The sequence below is a fragment of the Hipposideros armiger genome, unplaced genomic scaffold (assembly GCF_001890085.2).
Source record: "Hipposideros armiger isolate ML-2016 unplaced genomic scaffold, ASM189008v1 scaffold_392, whole genome shotgun sequence".
Taxonomy (NCBI): domain Eukaryota; kingdom Metazoa; phylum Chordata; class Mammalia; order Chiroptera; family Hipposideridae; genus Hipposideros; species Hipposideros armiger.
The window spans coordinates 251775-268915 of record NW_017731742.1 but is presented as its reverse complement, the minus strand read 5'-3'; the positions used below and the strand labels follow the sequence as shown (position 1 = coordinate 268915).

Genomic DNA, 17141 nt, shown 5'->3' with positions numbered 1-17141 from the left:
TTCTTTTTCAGGTTGAAATCTATGTTTTTTCCAATGTACCTGACTGAAAATGTGATTTTTCATATTGTGATTTTTTTTCAGAATAGAATAAAAAGAATTTAATTGTGTGTATAGATAGAAAAACAATTATATATGTGCACATTCATTTTCATCAGTTCATTGTGATAATGGGATAAAATTATTTTTATTCAATATATTTATGCTAGCTAAATGTGAAAAATAAATCTCTATGATTTCAGGTACATCATTATATATTACTAATTATACATGTATTTTCATCCAAAATTAGCATATCTTTCTCTCCTAATTAACATGAATCTAAAGAAGTGTTCAAGACCAGATGGGTAATTGATTTATATTAACATGATTACCAAAACCCTTAACCCAGTGTATAAACATAATTAAAAAAAACTATTAACAAAGGCTATTTTCCTTAATGAGAAATAAGCACAGGCTTCAAATATCAAATTAAAACATGTAGAAACAGAACAAATGATTCTTTCCCAATCCTATCATTCAATGAAAACTATCCATTAACAGTATGTTTTTCAAGTATTATTCTAGTCACAATCTTTCTCAATGATATTTCTGCTGGTGGGGCAACAAGTGCATCACTTTCCATAGTATCTCCTGAGTTAATGCTTGCTTATAAGTGAGGCTGCAAAGTTTCAACTAGCTGAGGCAGTCACACACTGATCCAACTGTGACATTTGCTAGGTATCTGGGTGTTTGGATCAAGTAAGGTATCAGAATCGTTGAGATTTATAGTAAATTCTAAAATACTATTATATCTGAAATTTCCTATATTAATGCAATAATATTAATTACTGGAATTTTATGCAGTATAAAATACATATTCCACACATATTTACCATAACTGGTGCACATATGTTTATGTAAACTGGACTTGTTAGTAGATCCTTTTATTATATTTTCTAAATATTGGAACAAATACTTGGCCAAAATAATATTTGTATTGGAACTGACCCACATTATACTGTCCTAGGATACACTCACTGAATTTACGAAGAAGCTACATTTTGGAAATAATGAAAATCAACAAGTAATATATGTGTAACTCTTGCAGTATACAGAAAACCTCCTATTCCTATATTTTACAGTGTTGAATACAAAGGTTAAGAAATAAAGTTCTGAATGAAAGACACAAAAGAAAAGGACAAAGAAGAAAACACTGAAGTATGACACATGGCTTTTACAAGCAGCTCTTACATATATTGACTGATAGGCTTAATAAGAAAGCCTAATCTATATTTAAAAGTAATTGTCTGCTTGGCCCCTGCTCTGTCCTGTTCAGTCTTCAGCTAAACAGTAAATGAAGTGTTCACATGACAGGCCATTCAGCAGAACTGACCCTCTGATTATTTATTTAACAGTTTTATTTACTTACCAGTTTTGACAGATGAATAAACATGTTTTCCATACATAATCTTAATAGTCTTGATGATGATGCAAAGACAATATTAAACAATGTCATATGCAGCTCAAAAGATTGGAGTATTTCTTCTATAATTTCCAATGTTGGATAGAAGCATCCACTTATCATGTGCTAGGGCCATTTTCCCCCCCAATAGCAACACTGACTGACTTCGCTTTTCAAGTACAATTCATTATTCTGGATAACAGAGGCATCCACCTCCTCGAGGACCTGCCAAGATTGGCGGGGAATAAAATGCCGTTTGGAGCAGCAAAATGGAAATCAAAGGGTTGCCTTCAGCATTCATGCCGCTCTTTAAGCTGCAGGCAGCCCTTTCATCTATCAATGGTCCTTGGGATTAGAACTTTCAGAGCAGCAAGGCTCACCCACTCATTTCTCCCACACAACATCAGAATCAGGAGGACAGGCAGTGAGAACAAATAGTTGGTTCACTGCCTCTGGCGCAGAGGGCCACTGCAGCACTCTTCGGTGCTTCTGTCAGGGGTAAGAAAAATGTACATCTTTCCCTCTTTCATGTATGCTGAATGCCTAACATGAGTATAACTGCAGCGGGCACTTTTCATATGTGTTCATCCATTTCTTCAACTTATATTTATCGATTGCCTCCTGTGGATAGGCCATGTTGAAGATGTAGCACTGAACAAAATGTCTCAAGGCGCTTCATTCTAATAAGAGAAGCTGATGAAAACGTTAGATGGCAACAACGGCTTGGCAAAATATGTTGAAGGAAATAGTACTGAAATTCTAGAGTAAAATCTGCTTGCCTCGTTCTGTAGGAAGGTCAGATGAATTAGTAAGTCTCATTTCTGCTGTTATTGTAATGGTGGTCCAGGTCGGTATGCAACTATTATCAGTAAAACTAATAATAGTAAGGCATAACCAATATTGTCTCCTTGATGTTAAGTTACCAGATAAAATAGGGGCTACCCAGTCAAATCTGAATTTTAGATCAGTGTAACTATCACTTTAGTATAAGTATGTCTCAGATCATTCATGGTATAATACATACAAAAAAAGTATTCATTGTTTATCTAAAATTCAAATTTAACTGTGTGTCCTTTATTTTTATTTGCTAAAACTGGCAACCCTACCTAGGTGGCATTTACTTTTTTTCTTTGGGTAGGCTATCCTAGCCTAAGTAATAGCCTTTCTCTTTTATCTGAAGCTTAAAAATTAATATAAAATCATCTAAACATTGCTTAAACAATAGTTAAAAAGAAAAGAAAAACAGTATAATGTTTCTTACAACATGTGCATTTATTTTAAAGTCATTTGTTAAACTAAAATCATGGTGGTGCTTTTGTGCTGTGTGATATAAAAGACAAAATCCTTTACTTGATTAATCTAAGACAGCAGATCCTAATCATACTCAAAAGAGTAAAAAATGACTGGTTTTCAATGGATCTATAAAAACACTAAATATTCCTACTGAAAAACTTATTTGCTAAATATACAAATATTAAAATTTAAAATGAAACATCAGTGAAGTGTCTTGAGGAGGGAGTGAACTGAGCAGTGGAAAGTTAAATTCAGGATCCTATCCTCCACTCATAAGCATTGTGACCTTGAAGCAATTATTAGTGAATTTAAGCTTCAGGGATTTGTATTTATTTATTTTATGGGAAACTGATACTAAATTCATGAGGTTGTAATGAGGATAGAAGGATTTTAGTCAGAAAAGAATTTCTCACAGTGCCCAGCACATCTGGAGTATTCAGAAAATGGTAATTATTATTATTATTAAAGTGGAAACTGTGTTACATATTATGTAGTGTCTTGTAGTTTCCTTTTATTAAACACGTGGTAAATCTCACTCATAGGAGAGAAAAAATCATGAGTCCCCTCCAAAATGAACTACTCATAGTGAAGGCAAAATAAAAGCCACTCAGGCATAAAACACAGTAATCCCCACTTATCATCTGTGGTTTCACTTTCCTCAGTTACAGTTCCCCACAATCAACTGTGATCTGAAAATGTTAAATCCAAAATTCCAAAAATAAAAGTCTGTAACTTTTAGGTTGTGCACTGTTCTGTGTAGTATGATGGAATCCCCACAATTCCACTCTGTCCCTCCGGGATGCGAATCATTCCCTTGTTCAGTATATTCATGATGTATATGCTCCCAGCCCCGAAGCTCAAAAGTACGAATGCTGGCAATTTGAATATGACAAGAGAAGCCATAAAGTGTATGTTTGTATTGTAGTTCCCCTTATCTGTGAAGGATAGGTTCCAAGACCTAGAGTGGATCCTTGAAACCAAGGAGAGTACAGAACCCTACATACAAGGTCTGAAAATACAGTTCGTGAACTTGTTGTAATGATGTTGCTAACCTTTTTTGATATCAGAGGGTTTATTCTTTATGAATTTCTACCATCTAGACAAACAGTTAACCAAGTTTGCTATTTGGAAGTGATGAAAAGGCTGCATGAAAAAGTTAGACGACCTGAACTTTTGGCCAACAATTCATGGCTCTTGCATCGTGACAATGCACCAGCTTGTACAGCACTGCATGTGAGGGAGTTTTTAGCCAGTAAACACATAACTGTATTGCAGCACCCACCCTACTCACCTGGTGTGGCCCCCAATGACTTCTTTGTTTTCCCGAAGATAGAAAAATTTTGAATGTAAGACATTTTGATAACATTCAGGACATTGAGGGTAATATGACATCTCTGACGGACATTCCAGAAAAAGAGTTCCAAAATTGCTTTGAAGGGTGGACTAAGTGCTGGCATTGGTGCATAGCTTCCCAAGGGGAGTACTTTGAAGGTGACCATAGTGATATTCAGCAAGGAGGTATGAAGCACTTTTTCAGGGATGAGTTCCTGAACTCCTAATTGTTTGACCTCGTATTTGTACATTGCTTTTTTCCTGTACAGTCATATCTATGATAAAACGTAATTTATAAATGAGGTACAGAAAGATATTAGCAACAATACTTAATGATAAAATATAATAATTATAAACATACCCTGTAATAAAAGCTAGGTACATAGTTTGGGGACCATTATTAAGTAAAATGAGGGTGACTTGAACAGAAGCACTGTGATGTGGTGACAGTCGATCTGATAACTGAGATGGCTGCTGAATGACTAATGGGAGGGTAGCGTCTATACCTGGATGCTCTGGACCAAGGGATAGCTCAAGTCCCAGACAGAGAGGAGCAAGGCAGAGAGAGATTACATCACACTATTCAGAAACAGCATGCAATTTAAAACTTACGGATTGCTTATTTCTGGAATTTTCCAGTTAATATTTTCAGACTATAGTTGAGCGCAAGTCACTGAAACTGAGAAAAAGAAAACCATGGATAAGGGGGGCTGACTACTGCGTAGGAAAAATCATAGCATGTACAGGGTCCGGAACTATCTGTAGTTTTGGCATCGACTGGTGGGCTTAGAATGTAACCCCTGCAGATAATGGGGTACTATGGACTGCCTTCTGCCAAAGTTATTTCTAATTTCTGTGCTGTTCGAATTAATTATGTCACCTAAAGACATCTTATATACCTATATATTTAGGTTTTCATAGTACCGATGAATCAGTCTCAAAATTTACTTGATTGGGGTGATTATAGACATATAAACCCCAAATCAAAACATCTTGAAAAAGAAATCCTATTCATATTGTTGGCTACTATACAGTAGTAAAATTTTCAAACTAGTATATGTCTAAGTCATAATCAAAATGACTGAGGCATTGTCTGTGTTTACAGTTTTGTGTTTACCTGAGGGTAAGGGGGGACGGAGGTGGTAGATGAGGGTAAAAGGGATCAAACACATGGTGATGGAAGAAGAACTGACTCTGGGTGGTGAACACAATGTGATACATAGATGATGTGTTACAGAATTGGACACTTGAAACCTGTGTAACTTTACTAACCATTGTCACCCCAATAAATTTTAATTCAAACAAAAATGACTGAGATAGTTTTCCAGTAAAGGTGTTGATAAATTGTGTGACTATTTAATAATTTATGTAATTATTATTATGTGACTGCCTATTCTATAAGCAATCATCTTTTCCACAAGAAGCATGAATAAAATGAACATTATCTAAGTAGACAAAAGCAAGTGAAATATAGCACATGTTTAAAATGCTTCTTCAAACATCCTGCAATGTAGTAAGCATTCAGTATTTTTCCCAAATATATAAATAAATTTTAAAAAATGAAATTGCTGAAGTAAATGAAATAATATTTGAAATAAATGAAAAATTTAGAATGAAAGAATAAATGAATGAATGAAAGAATGTGTGCAAAGAAGAAACTTGCTTCTTTGGAAACAATCTGTGTTAAAGGGTATTTCATCATTATGTACTTTTGGCATATCTGCCCTTTATAACAAGATACAGATATAGATACATATATATATATATATATATATATATATATATATGCATATATATATATGCTGATAAAAATATTTCAGTAAAACTATGAAAACTAAAAATTAGATGTCTATAAAAACTGATTATAAAGAGTTTACATAATATAATCAGGTTTAAGATTAAACTTTCCATTTATTGTGTTATTTATTCAAGCTGCTCTTATTGCCTGGGGAAAACATGTTAAAGTCTAAAACTTCAAAAAGACCATACTGATTTTTTTAAATATTCAAAAGTCTCACATATCTACAATCTCAAACATTTCTTCTGAGTAAACACTGCAGGGAAAAAAATCACTAAAATTTAATATTAAAAAAAGTCCCCTTCATTTTGCTTTACTGATACAGAGAGGCAGCGTTATAGTTAACATTTTGTTCCAGCTGCTTGGAATAAGAGGACAAGTGGCATCGTTCACTCAAACCTCCAATTCCCCAAATTAATAGTGCTAGGAAAAAGGTAAAGGGAATAGGCATGGTTTGAACCTCACCCTAAAGGCTAATGGAAGATACTTCTGTCAAATGCCTCCAAGCAAGAGGTACACTGAGCTACACTCAGGCCCGAATCAAACCAGGGGTCTCTTTAGGCGTGCTTCTGCATTTGACCTCCATAGCACCATAGGACAAAAAAGGAAATAACAGTTCCTAAAATCTTTGGGAAATAGATGAAAAATAAATATTTGGATCAAAATTAGCATCTTGAATCATAAGAGGAAGAAAAACGTATCAGTCAGTAAGGGGAGCTGAAAGTGCATGATCGATGTAGAATATAACTTTGAATTCTAGCCAAGGAATTAGTTAACGGATGTCTCAAGGTCTCCTTTATTTCTGCCTTTCATTCCATAGAGACCCCAATTTGATGTGTACTAAGTGAGCTCTTCAAATGTGTGTCAGTAATACTGTGAGTGGATGATGGACGGGAGGGCCAGCATGTGGCAGCTAAGGTCAAAGAGGAAGAGGATGCTTAGCCATGGAGAAAAGAAACTATATCCCAAGTTCTAATGCAATTCCGTGAAAATGAGAAAGGCGGGCCATGTATCGGGGCTTTCTAACCATCAGTCAGGAATGTGTGCCTGCCACTCACTTGGGGCCAAATAAATAAGCAATTCAGAGATATAAGGAAAATAGGAAAACACCCCCCCAAATGAAATAGAAAATTTGACTTCTGTATCAATAGCATTTTGAGTGCAACACATAAATTATCACAAATATATCTTTTTTGTTCACTTAAAATATATACATTATAAAAATACATATTTTATTCTGTTGTTATTTCTTCATAGCAATTTTATTTCAAGACAGGTTACTATTACTATAATTCAAATGTCTATTAGTGTAACATAAATCAATAATTTATGAATTTTTATCACATGCAGATAGACATAATAGAAAACAGCAGTGGGTTTTTAGTTTTGAGAACTCCATAAAAATGTATACTTTCTATATACAGTTGGCAGATTATCTTGAGTAGCTGACTGAGAATTTTAAAACTCTTTACTCAGTACCTCCTAAACGATTATAATCGTGCATATTGCCTCTACTCTAATTTTATGTTTGAAAAAAATATCATTAAAAATAATTATTGATAACTAGAACGTAACTGAAATGTCTGAACAGTCAAAATGCATTTTCCTATGTTTATAAAAAAATACTGGTACATCGTTCATGTAAATATGCCACAGGATATTTACTTCCTCAAATTGTCTCTTTAGTTTATCAACTTAAATTTGATTAGCAGCTTCATATTTGGAAGGTATGAGGACATTAATAAAATAAGGAGAAACAGTATTTCTTACTTAAGAGTCATGCTGACATTTTTGAGCTCTTGTTATTTGCCAGACCTAATTTCACGACACTTTGTTTATACTTTTTCTAATACTTTTCTTTAAAACAGTTATATTAGTATCTTAGAGAGACAGAGAGCAAGAGAGCTAGACTAAGAGAGAGAATGAGAGAGATAAAGAGATAAACAAAGAGAGACAGGGAAAGGAGAGAGAGACAGATTGAGAGAGAAGACCAAGCCAGTGTCAACCTTGGTTTTCCTTATTCTGAAGTACATGTTCCCTGCAAATATTTAAATACCTTCATAGTCCATGCCCTTTTGAATAACAAACAAACAAAAACACCATAAATTCTCCTGAGAGTGCTAGCATCCTGTAACATTGATAGACCATAAAGCTGTTTTCCTTTTCTCTTTCTTATGCTGCTTGTCACTTATGTCAAGATTTTACTTCACAAGGAGTATTGGTATTTCTAACTCAAAACACCTGAATTTCTCATTTTAAATCATAATATTCTGCTGCACAATAGTTTTGATTTAGGAGAGTTTACTGAAATGTCACCGTTAGATATTTTGTAACTAGCTCTTAAGGAGTTTAAATCAAAACTCAACTTCCTCTTTTGAATTAAGAACCCTCTTTGACTTCATTTAAAAATAAATTTCCCTAATAAAAAGAGCCTTGGGGAATATTCCAGTAAAGCACCGTTCGTTCTTCCTATGATAGGGTGGCACTTTTCCTAAGCCTCGGCTTGTTGTTTAGCGGGGCTGTAAGTCTAGTTGGGCCCTAGATAGTTTCACAATTGTCACACTGTACAGTCTGAAAACTGCTTCTTAAAAAACATAAAATATAATGTACTTCCTTCCCTGACTAAAGTAACTTTTTTTCCCCATTCATAGAATGTTTCAAAGGCTAGTTAAAGTTTTCTTATTTTACTCCGAATGTGAAAGGGTTTTTCTTTTCAATGTGCAGGAATGATAAAATACTTGTTCATGCCAAAACACAAAAACAGGAAGAAAAAAATCAATGACACCAGTTCCTGCACTTTAGAAAGTTTATGGTTTAATTCTTTCTTTCCAATGAGCATTTAAATCAAAATTGTTATTATGTTATTTCTAACAGTGCTGTTGAGTTGCAGGGATTAACTGGGATATTTGTCCAAAGTATAGTACAGTGCCTGTTTGCATATCTGACTGTGAGTTAGGTTATTACTAATTACAAAGAAAAAAGGAGTTTTCTGGCCTACTGGGAATAAATCTATAAACATCCAAAATTCAAGTGAAGGTTAGGAGTGTGGAATATACTAAAATTTTCATTCATATTCTTCATATATAAATATGTACTCACCAGTTAAACCTATTTGTAGATGCTTGGGTAGATCCTATAGAAATACCACCCACCCCTCCATGTTATTATTCAAAAGCTCTTTTTAGTCTAAATCTATATAATGTTTCAAACAACTCGTGCTAAATCACACAATTTTTAAAAACAAAATGTGACTGACTATGCAAGTAAAATGAAATGCATATCTAAGATATCACCCTGATGATTCCAGAGGCTCTAAACAAGCAATATCTTTCTTTCCTTAAGTAGCTGATGAGAAATCAGAATTTAAGAAAAATAGGTCTCAGGTTTCCTTTCTTGATATATTTATACAAGGACAGAATTGAAATCAAAGCGTTTGCTTAGATAATTGTGTATAAGTTTGACTTAATTCTTCCAACAACACTAGCATAATTGACGACTTACTATGAACCTAGACCTGTTTTGAGTTGCATGTGCTAACCTGCAGTTTGCTCATCCCATGTTTCAGATGAGGCTATTTGGGAGGAGTGACCTGCCCAAGGTCATACAGCTGGACACGGGAGAGGTACGACCTGTGCTCAGTCGGTTTAGCTACCCAGCATTAGCCCCTATACATGTTTCCTCTCAGCATCCTACTTGCGAGTTCTTAAAAATGTATTTGGAGTATTCTAGGTAGATATATTTACTAGGATATGCAACCAAAGTCTTAAGATTCCAGAAACAAATTTAAACAATACCTTCCCCTTTTCCCTTCTCCCTCTCCCCATCTTTCTCTCCCCACTACTCTGTTGACATAGGTTTCTTTGGATGTGGTTAGATTCTAAAAATTATACATTGCATCCTGAAAGGAAAGAAAGTATATTAAAGTCAATTAATACATAAAAAATCTAAAATATGATGTATCAAAAGGGCCATTAAACAATGACAAAATCATGAATCACAACTTTAACCAGAATTTCTGTCTGCTTGCAACAGCAAGTAAAAGACCTACATAAAAGCCATCATTCAGTAACAGAGCAATGCATTTATACTGATGAATATAAGCACAAGCTGAACTTAGAATGTTGAGGTGTCATTATTTTTCTGGACATGGAAATAACTATAATAAAAACTGAGGCTTTTTTAAAGTAAAGAAATAATATCTCTACATAAGACAGTGTCACATGACTAACTCTAAGGTGGACTAATCACTGGTCTAAAATTTAATTGTTATTAAATGCATGCCATGGGCAGAGTTCCTCATAATACTTGCATTTTATATGACATTTAAATTGAATTGTAATTCACTTACTATCTCTTTATTAAAACACCATATTTTTAGGGTAGAATTGCCAGTTTTAGAACAAATAAAATACAGGATGACTGCTTAAATTTGAATTTCAGACAAATCATGAATACTATTTTAGTCTTAATAGACCCCAAATATTGCAAAGAGTATTGCGATATTGTAATATTTGGAACATACTTAGACCAAAACATTTTCTTCGATTATATAAAATTCAAATTTAATTAGCTAGCCTGTATTTTATCTGGCAACCTTATTTTAGAGTTATTAAAATCTGACATCCCTGCATTTGTCAGTCATACCAATCTGAATAATTCTCAATCACCTGGCAAAAATGTGTGTCAAAATAGCATTAAGGTAAATTTGGGACATTTTAGGCAAACATCCATGGTTTGTTCAATTAGTCTAAATTGTTAAAAACTCTAGATAATTAATTTTATTTTCATATATTAAAATAAAATGTTAGTGTGACTTTTATAAATATATGTCCTTTATAATTAGTAATTTATTGCCATGTTTTCCTTGTGAGATGGCTTTGTGGTTAAAAAAGAAAGGGAGAGAGAGAGAGAAACCTTTAATTTTATGCTTCTAAGAGTTACTGAAATCAGTAAGCTCCTTATTTTTATGTATGGCTACTGATTTACTTAATCTATTTATCCATCAATTTTAACACTCAAATTATTATTAACACAGATATACAAAGAATGGGTTTTTTTCTACTCTAGAGTAGACCACCCATCTAGGGTAAAGTAAAGCTATTCCGCTTCATGGATCCTTAGAAGAATGAATCACATGGCAGCATGCAGCTATGGAAATTGTGATTCCATGCTGCACACCACTGAGAGCTGACATTACCCTAACTTGGCACTAGGAGGCGTATTGTTCCTACAGATATTTCTAATGCAATACTAACCACACTAGTCATGACCTCTTAAATAAGCTCACATGCAAGAGAATAGTACTAGCAACTTTAAAATATTTATAATAAACGAGTACTCAAAGAAAAATAATTCTTTGGGGGATTAAAGTCATACTTGAAATTGATAAAATCTAAAACTTTCCAGCAGACAAATCTTATGGACATGAATGTTAGCCATTTTTTAAAACTACTTTTTGTAATCATATATGAAATCAACTCATTGTACCTCTTTCAAAAATAAAATGGTAATAAAACAGAAAGTGCTTGGTTAAAAATTAATATAACAAGTGCTTTAAAATCATAAAGTGAACATAATTTATTTAAAGTAAAACAATAAAGATACTGGAGCATAAATATGCTTTACTATATACTTTTTATGAGTCTTTAGCAAATTGTGATGTTTGAAACCACCCATCAAATATGATTAATATGACAAAATGGCCAAGAATATAAAATATAAAGTTTTTAGAATTTGAAACTAAGGTTTTGTTAGAATTTTCTTTCTTCTAATGTGTAACACTGCTTTTACATTTCACAATTCACCATGGTAATTTTTAAAACTTGATGGAAAACTTTTATTAAATAATTAAGATACACGCTCTGCCTTTTCTGTACCTTTTTGCTATCTATTCATAATAATCATCACAGTTTTAAAAATGATATTTGCAAACTGAGACTGCATTTGTGTCAAAAGCCCTTGGTTCCTAGGTCTACAGAATTTCAGCTCCATGCCAGTGATGACTGCATTGAGTTATGTGCTGCCTTACAACACGTGCACAGTGAAGGTGGTTTCTCTGAACAGTAACAGCATTAGCTGTGGAGTGAGAGACTCCTGCGTTTATACCCTGCTTCAGATACTTGCGAAGCGGTTTTAGACAAATACATTTTCTGAAATTCAGTTTACTTATAATACTAACTTGCAATATTGGTGTGGAATCATAAACAATATGTTAAAACATTTACTAGCATTCCTCATTCATAAGCAGACCTTGATAAATGTTACCCAGAAATATCATCAAGTATCAAAACCATTCTTAGTGAGAAGTTCACCAACTGGTTCATATACAATCAGGTACAGTTAGAAGCGCATGGCAGATGGGGCTTTATAAAGTAAACATAATCTGAAATCATATATATGATTAAACAGCAAAAAATCACTTAAAGTAACATTTAAAAGAAATATCAGATATAAAAATTACCTTATTCATGATTCTCAATGGGACAAGATTAAGACTTCATTCCGAATTAGTGTTAAGAAGCGTTCCTCATATAATCATATCATTGTTTTTGTTTGCTTTTAAGTTAGTGAATTTCTATCATCAGTCTAATTATATTTGTTCAAAATAACAATCTTCAACTGAAAATCCCTTACTACTTTTTCAGAATTAATGCATTTATTGGGTTTTACCTGGACTGCATGATCACATTAATGAGTTTACTTCTTAAGGAAATATGGTTTACTCTGATAACTATTTTTTGAGAATTATTCTATTTGAAAAAAAAATAAGAATCTGCACAGATGCCATACCTAAATATAGATAATATAGCTATTTATGATTTATAGGTATATAACATGATTGCTATAAAATCATGGCTCTTCAAGAATGATCAGACCACAAGCAGAAAACCCCACGGAAGACAAAAGAAACAGTTTAGATCTAAATAGCAAGATTATTACTATTGAAGATTATTGCTTTGATAATACTGTACCTCACTTCACAAATTTAGTTACTGCTGAATTTTAAGATAATATATCATAATACTATCCTAATGCTGTTTAGTTATGACTCTCCTAATATTTCTGGGCTCTTCTAATTAATTCTGCTCTAGACAGTTACGAAGCAGGTTAAATTTTAAGTCCCATTAAATATCAAAGGACCATTAGCTCGCAGGGCCCCTCAGGGCTCCTCCTTTCCCTCCGTGCCTCTGCTTCTTCGCCAGTGATGAAAAGGACGCTGTTGCCACCAAGGAGGAGTGTTCTCATTTAACACATTTTATTGACCATGATTCTCCTGGGTGAAGTCACTGTGTTGAGTTGAATGTTGGAGTGCACAAGGGTGTTTCATCCCTTGAGTCTCCTTTTCCATGTGACTAGATTGGTAAAAACTCGGGGGACTTCTTGAAGCAGGTTTGAAAGGTTGTTGTTGGTTTTTTTTAGCTTGTTCTTTTTTGGCTTTAGAATGTCTTTTATCTTCTCCCATTTGGAAGCTGGCCCAGTGCTATTGCCCAGGTCTAAGTCATGGGGTGAGCAGCTGTATATATTGGATGAAGGTCTGGTTTAGGGCAGCTTAGGTTAACCGGACTTAGGTTTAAAATGGTTTTGGCTGAGTCCCAAAGACAAGAGGAGCCAATGACTCCCACGTGCAGAGGAGGTGCTCAAGAACCAGTCGTAGTCTCTTAGATTAATTCCAATCAGGGATGCTTTAAAATTGGAGAGGGGGAAGTTGGAGAACAGAGAATCAGTTTGGAACATATTGTCCTACCTATCCGACCTATTCACACAAGTCTAGAAAAGGTTGATTCCATGGAACGACTTAAAATCATGGTGCTTAGACTAATCAAAACCAAGAGACATAAAAAGAATAGTCGGGCAACCCTCCCAAATGCTGTGTGATGGGAAGTTGCCTTTTGGGGTATAGTCTGCCCTTTTGGATATGAGAAGTCAAAAGATGCACTTATGTTTTCCTTATGAGACCAAGATATAGGACACGGCACATCAAGAGCCAGAGCTGGTATAGAATTTACTTAAATCAGTGGCTCTCAACCTGTGGGGCGCGACCCCTTTGAGGGTTGATCGACCTTTTCACAGGGTTCGCCTAAGACCATCGGAAAACAAAAAGATATTTACATTACGATTCATAACAGTAGCAAAATTACAGATTATAGAGTAGCAACGAAAATAATTTTATGGTTGGGGGCCACCACAACATGAGGAACTGTATTAAGATTGGCCGGAGTGGTGAGAAACCTCCGCAGAAACAGGATGCAAATGTAACTCCATACACCAATGAGAAGAGAACCACAAATCAGAGAAAACTTTAGAGATGGGAGCACAGCTTGGGGTGGGGCATATGTACCAAAGATCCTATACTACCATGCTGGAAAGAGCTCAAAATCCTAGAAGCCAGAGAACACCAGTGCTAGACGACCATTTCAGGACTAGTTAAAAATGCCCTTTCATGCTTTTTACTTCCTTTTAGTATTTCTACTGGAACCATGGAATTGCCATAATGATTCTTCAATTGGACTTTTAATTTCCTAATAAAAGTGAACTAATCAGTGATGTATATATAAAATAACATGACCACAAAAGGTATAGCAATTGTCCAAAATTCCCTCCAAAGACCAAGAAAAAGTGTCCCATAGGGCTTACTTTCAATGGGCAATGACTTCTGAGATGGGGAGTGGGTCTGTGCAGAATTAAGCTTTGCCCAATTACATTTCACTCATTCTATTTGTTCAATGACCTGGTTCAAAAAAATCATCCAAAACTGAAATAAATTAAAAAAAATTGTAAAACCCCAGAATTGTTATCACCACTCTTCACACCTGTTTAAAATCACTACTGTACTTTTTTAAGTCTTCATTGGAAAATAGCATTCCACAGGACACTTTTCTTCTTATTCTGTACTGACTAGATTCCGTTTAACTGTGCTTCGTCAGTTAAATATGTTAAAATGTCTCCTTCACAATTAACTTCTTTGACATCAAGATGCCTTGCAACAAAAGGCTTTTTTTGCAATTGTATTTATAGCATTTCCTTTCTGTATTAATGGTCCATAAAATAAAGGTGCAACATACAATGGCCAATTGTGGTATAAGCCACGACATTTTTATTTTCTTTTCTGTAACGCAAATGTCTGACTTAAGCTCTGATTGCTGAGGCATCACCCACTTCAAAGCGACATCTGCTCCAGGGCTGGCTATCTCCCATGAACACACTGCTGACCACATGACCGGATCAAGAGCCAGGCTGCCTTCACTGCACTGAGGCTCCGTTGTTTCCCAGATCTTAGTCGATGTCAGTAACTGACCTTCGGGCCATTTGAGGTCCTTGCTCGTGTTCTCTACCCCTAGGGCCACACCCTCGACCCCAATAAAAGCACCACCTCATTCTCATGTGCTCACTCTTTCTCCCTGGACCTCACTGTGTGACCCCAGGTGTGCTGTGTGATTCCCAGGTCTTGCAAGTAATAAACATGTATCTTATCAATGTTTCCTGATGGTTATCACTGACCTGCGCCTTGCAATCATAATAAGGTCCACAGCGCTGGACCAGCCACAATACTGGCCCTGGATAGGCTGACACCAGTACAAAACACCAATATAGATCAAGCACATTGCACTTGGCATATTATAAATCACACAAGAAAACCAGAAAAACAAAACAAAACTGAATGTTCCTTTCCTAGCTTCCCAGAGTTCTTGCGTAAAACTTGAGCGCGCAAAAGAGAAGCAGCAGAGCTCCGAGAAAAGTGCAGGCGAGGACTCACCGGAGTTGGGGTCAGAGTTGCCGTCTGCCTCGGTCCTCTTGTCCGGAGAGGCCTGGTCATAGAATTCGTCCTGTGTCTGAACCAGAGGAAGAGGGTGTGAGATCAGGGTGCCACTACCCACCGGCTCGTGGTCTCCTAGACCACTGTCACTGCAGCTTTCCTGGGAGCCGTCGGGGAGATGAAACGTAACGCGGCGCTGCGACTACAAAGAAGACCACAGGACATGCCATTAACACTCCTCCCCAGGACGACAGGCGCAGCGGAGCGCAAATCAAAGCAAATTTTAACAAGCAATACAATGTAAAAGCAAAACAAGTGACACTTAGAACCAGGTGAGGAACACGCACTGATAACGTGCCGTTTGCTATGTAATACCCAACTCGCCAAATACAAGAAGGAATGTCAATCTCGGGTCATTCAAGAGCAAAAAATTAATGGTGAGCCATTGGAAATGGCAGCAAGAAAGGCAGGAAAAAATATGTATACTAGTTGTCAAAGTTATAGAAAAATATTTAGAAATAAACAGAAGGTGCAAATGTGCAAACATATAATACGACAATCCCATTTCTTTTGAATGAATAAGCAGTGTGCTTACTGAGTGATTTTAAAGTAGGGAAGTGATCATTGCCCACTGGCCTAGGTATTGCTGCAAGTCATTGGTTATAGGACATCCCCGTTGAAAGGTGTTTGGAACGATACTTGGCCTCTATTTGCCCAATGTCACTATCAGAAGTGACCTAAAATATGGGTACTTCAATAAGTTTTAGTGTTTAATAAACTAAAATTGCACATTTAAGCCCACATTGCTGCGTATTTCTCTTGGTAAATATAATTTCAGCTGACGTAATCCATGAGATAGGAGAATATTTACAGCTGAGCAGGATGGCGATTTATCACTTCCAGAATTACATGAGCATAGTAAATTCATGCTACTTGTCTGAGTGCATCTAATTTTCATTCTGCTTTAACAGCCAAAACACTTTTCGATATGTGTCACGTGACCATTTTAACTGGATTTAATATTTAATAAAAGTACGAATATACAAATAAAATCTATAACCTATATATAATGTATAATATCATCATTTTATAATACAAGAGAATTTATAGGTTATATCCATTTCAAGGAAAAATGAATGCAGATAGAGACAAAATGCAGCTATAGGTAGAGATACTGCTACTCTATAAATGCATTTTTATACACTGGCAATAGAAAATAGCCTATTTCCTATGAGTCACTGGTTCAAATCCAGCTCAGTCATAATAGAGAAGAGCTGATACCACTTTATTGCTGTTCAATGACCTGTGTAAAATGATTTGATAGTTCAGTACATTTTTAATGAACTGATGCCAACATCACATAAACTATAATCATAAATGGTCCTAATTGAGTCTATTGCAGCATGTCTCACCTTCATGCACAGCTATCTGAATGCTATCATCCCCTTCTCAGTCGGTTTTGAAATGCACTTATGTGAGAGCTATACAGTGAGCCAAACTTTCATATTAATATCTAAAATATA

General features: G+C 35.2%; 1 protein-coding gene across 1 annotated transcript in view; it reads right to left on the bottom strand.

The window, feature by feature from the left end:
- Positions 1–17141, bottom strand: part of LOC109393849 (protocadherin-9-like) — a 374712-nt gene that overhangs the window by 269289 nt on the left and 88282 nt on the right. The window contains exon 2 of the mRNA XM_019663516.1: positions 15619–15820. Within this exon, the coding sequence (XP_019519061.1) occupies positions 15619–15820 (202 nt within the window). The remainder of the gene's footprint in view (positions 1–15618; positions 15821–17141) is intronic.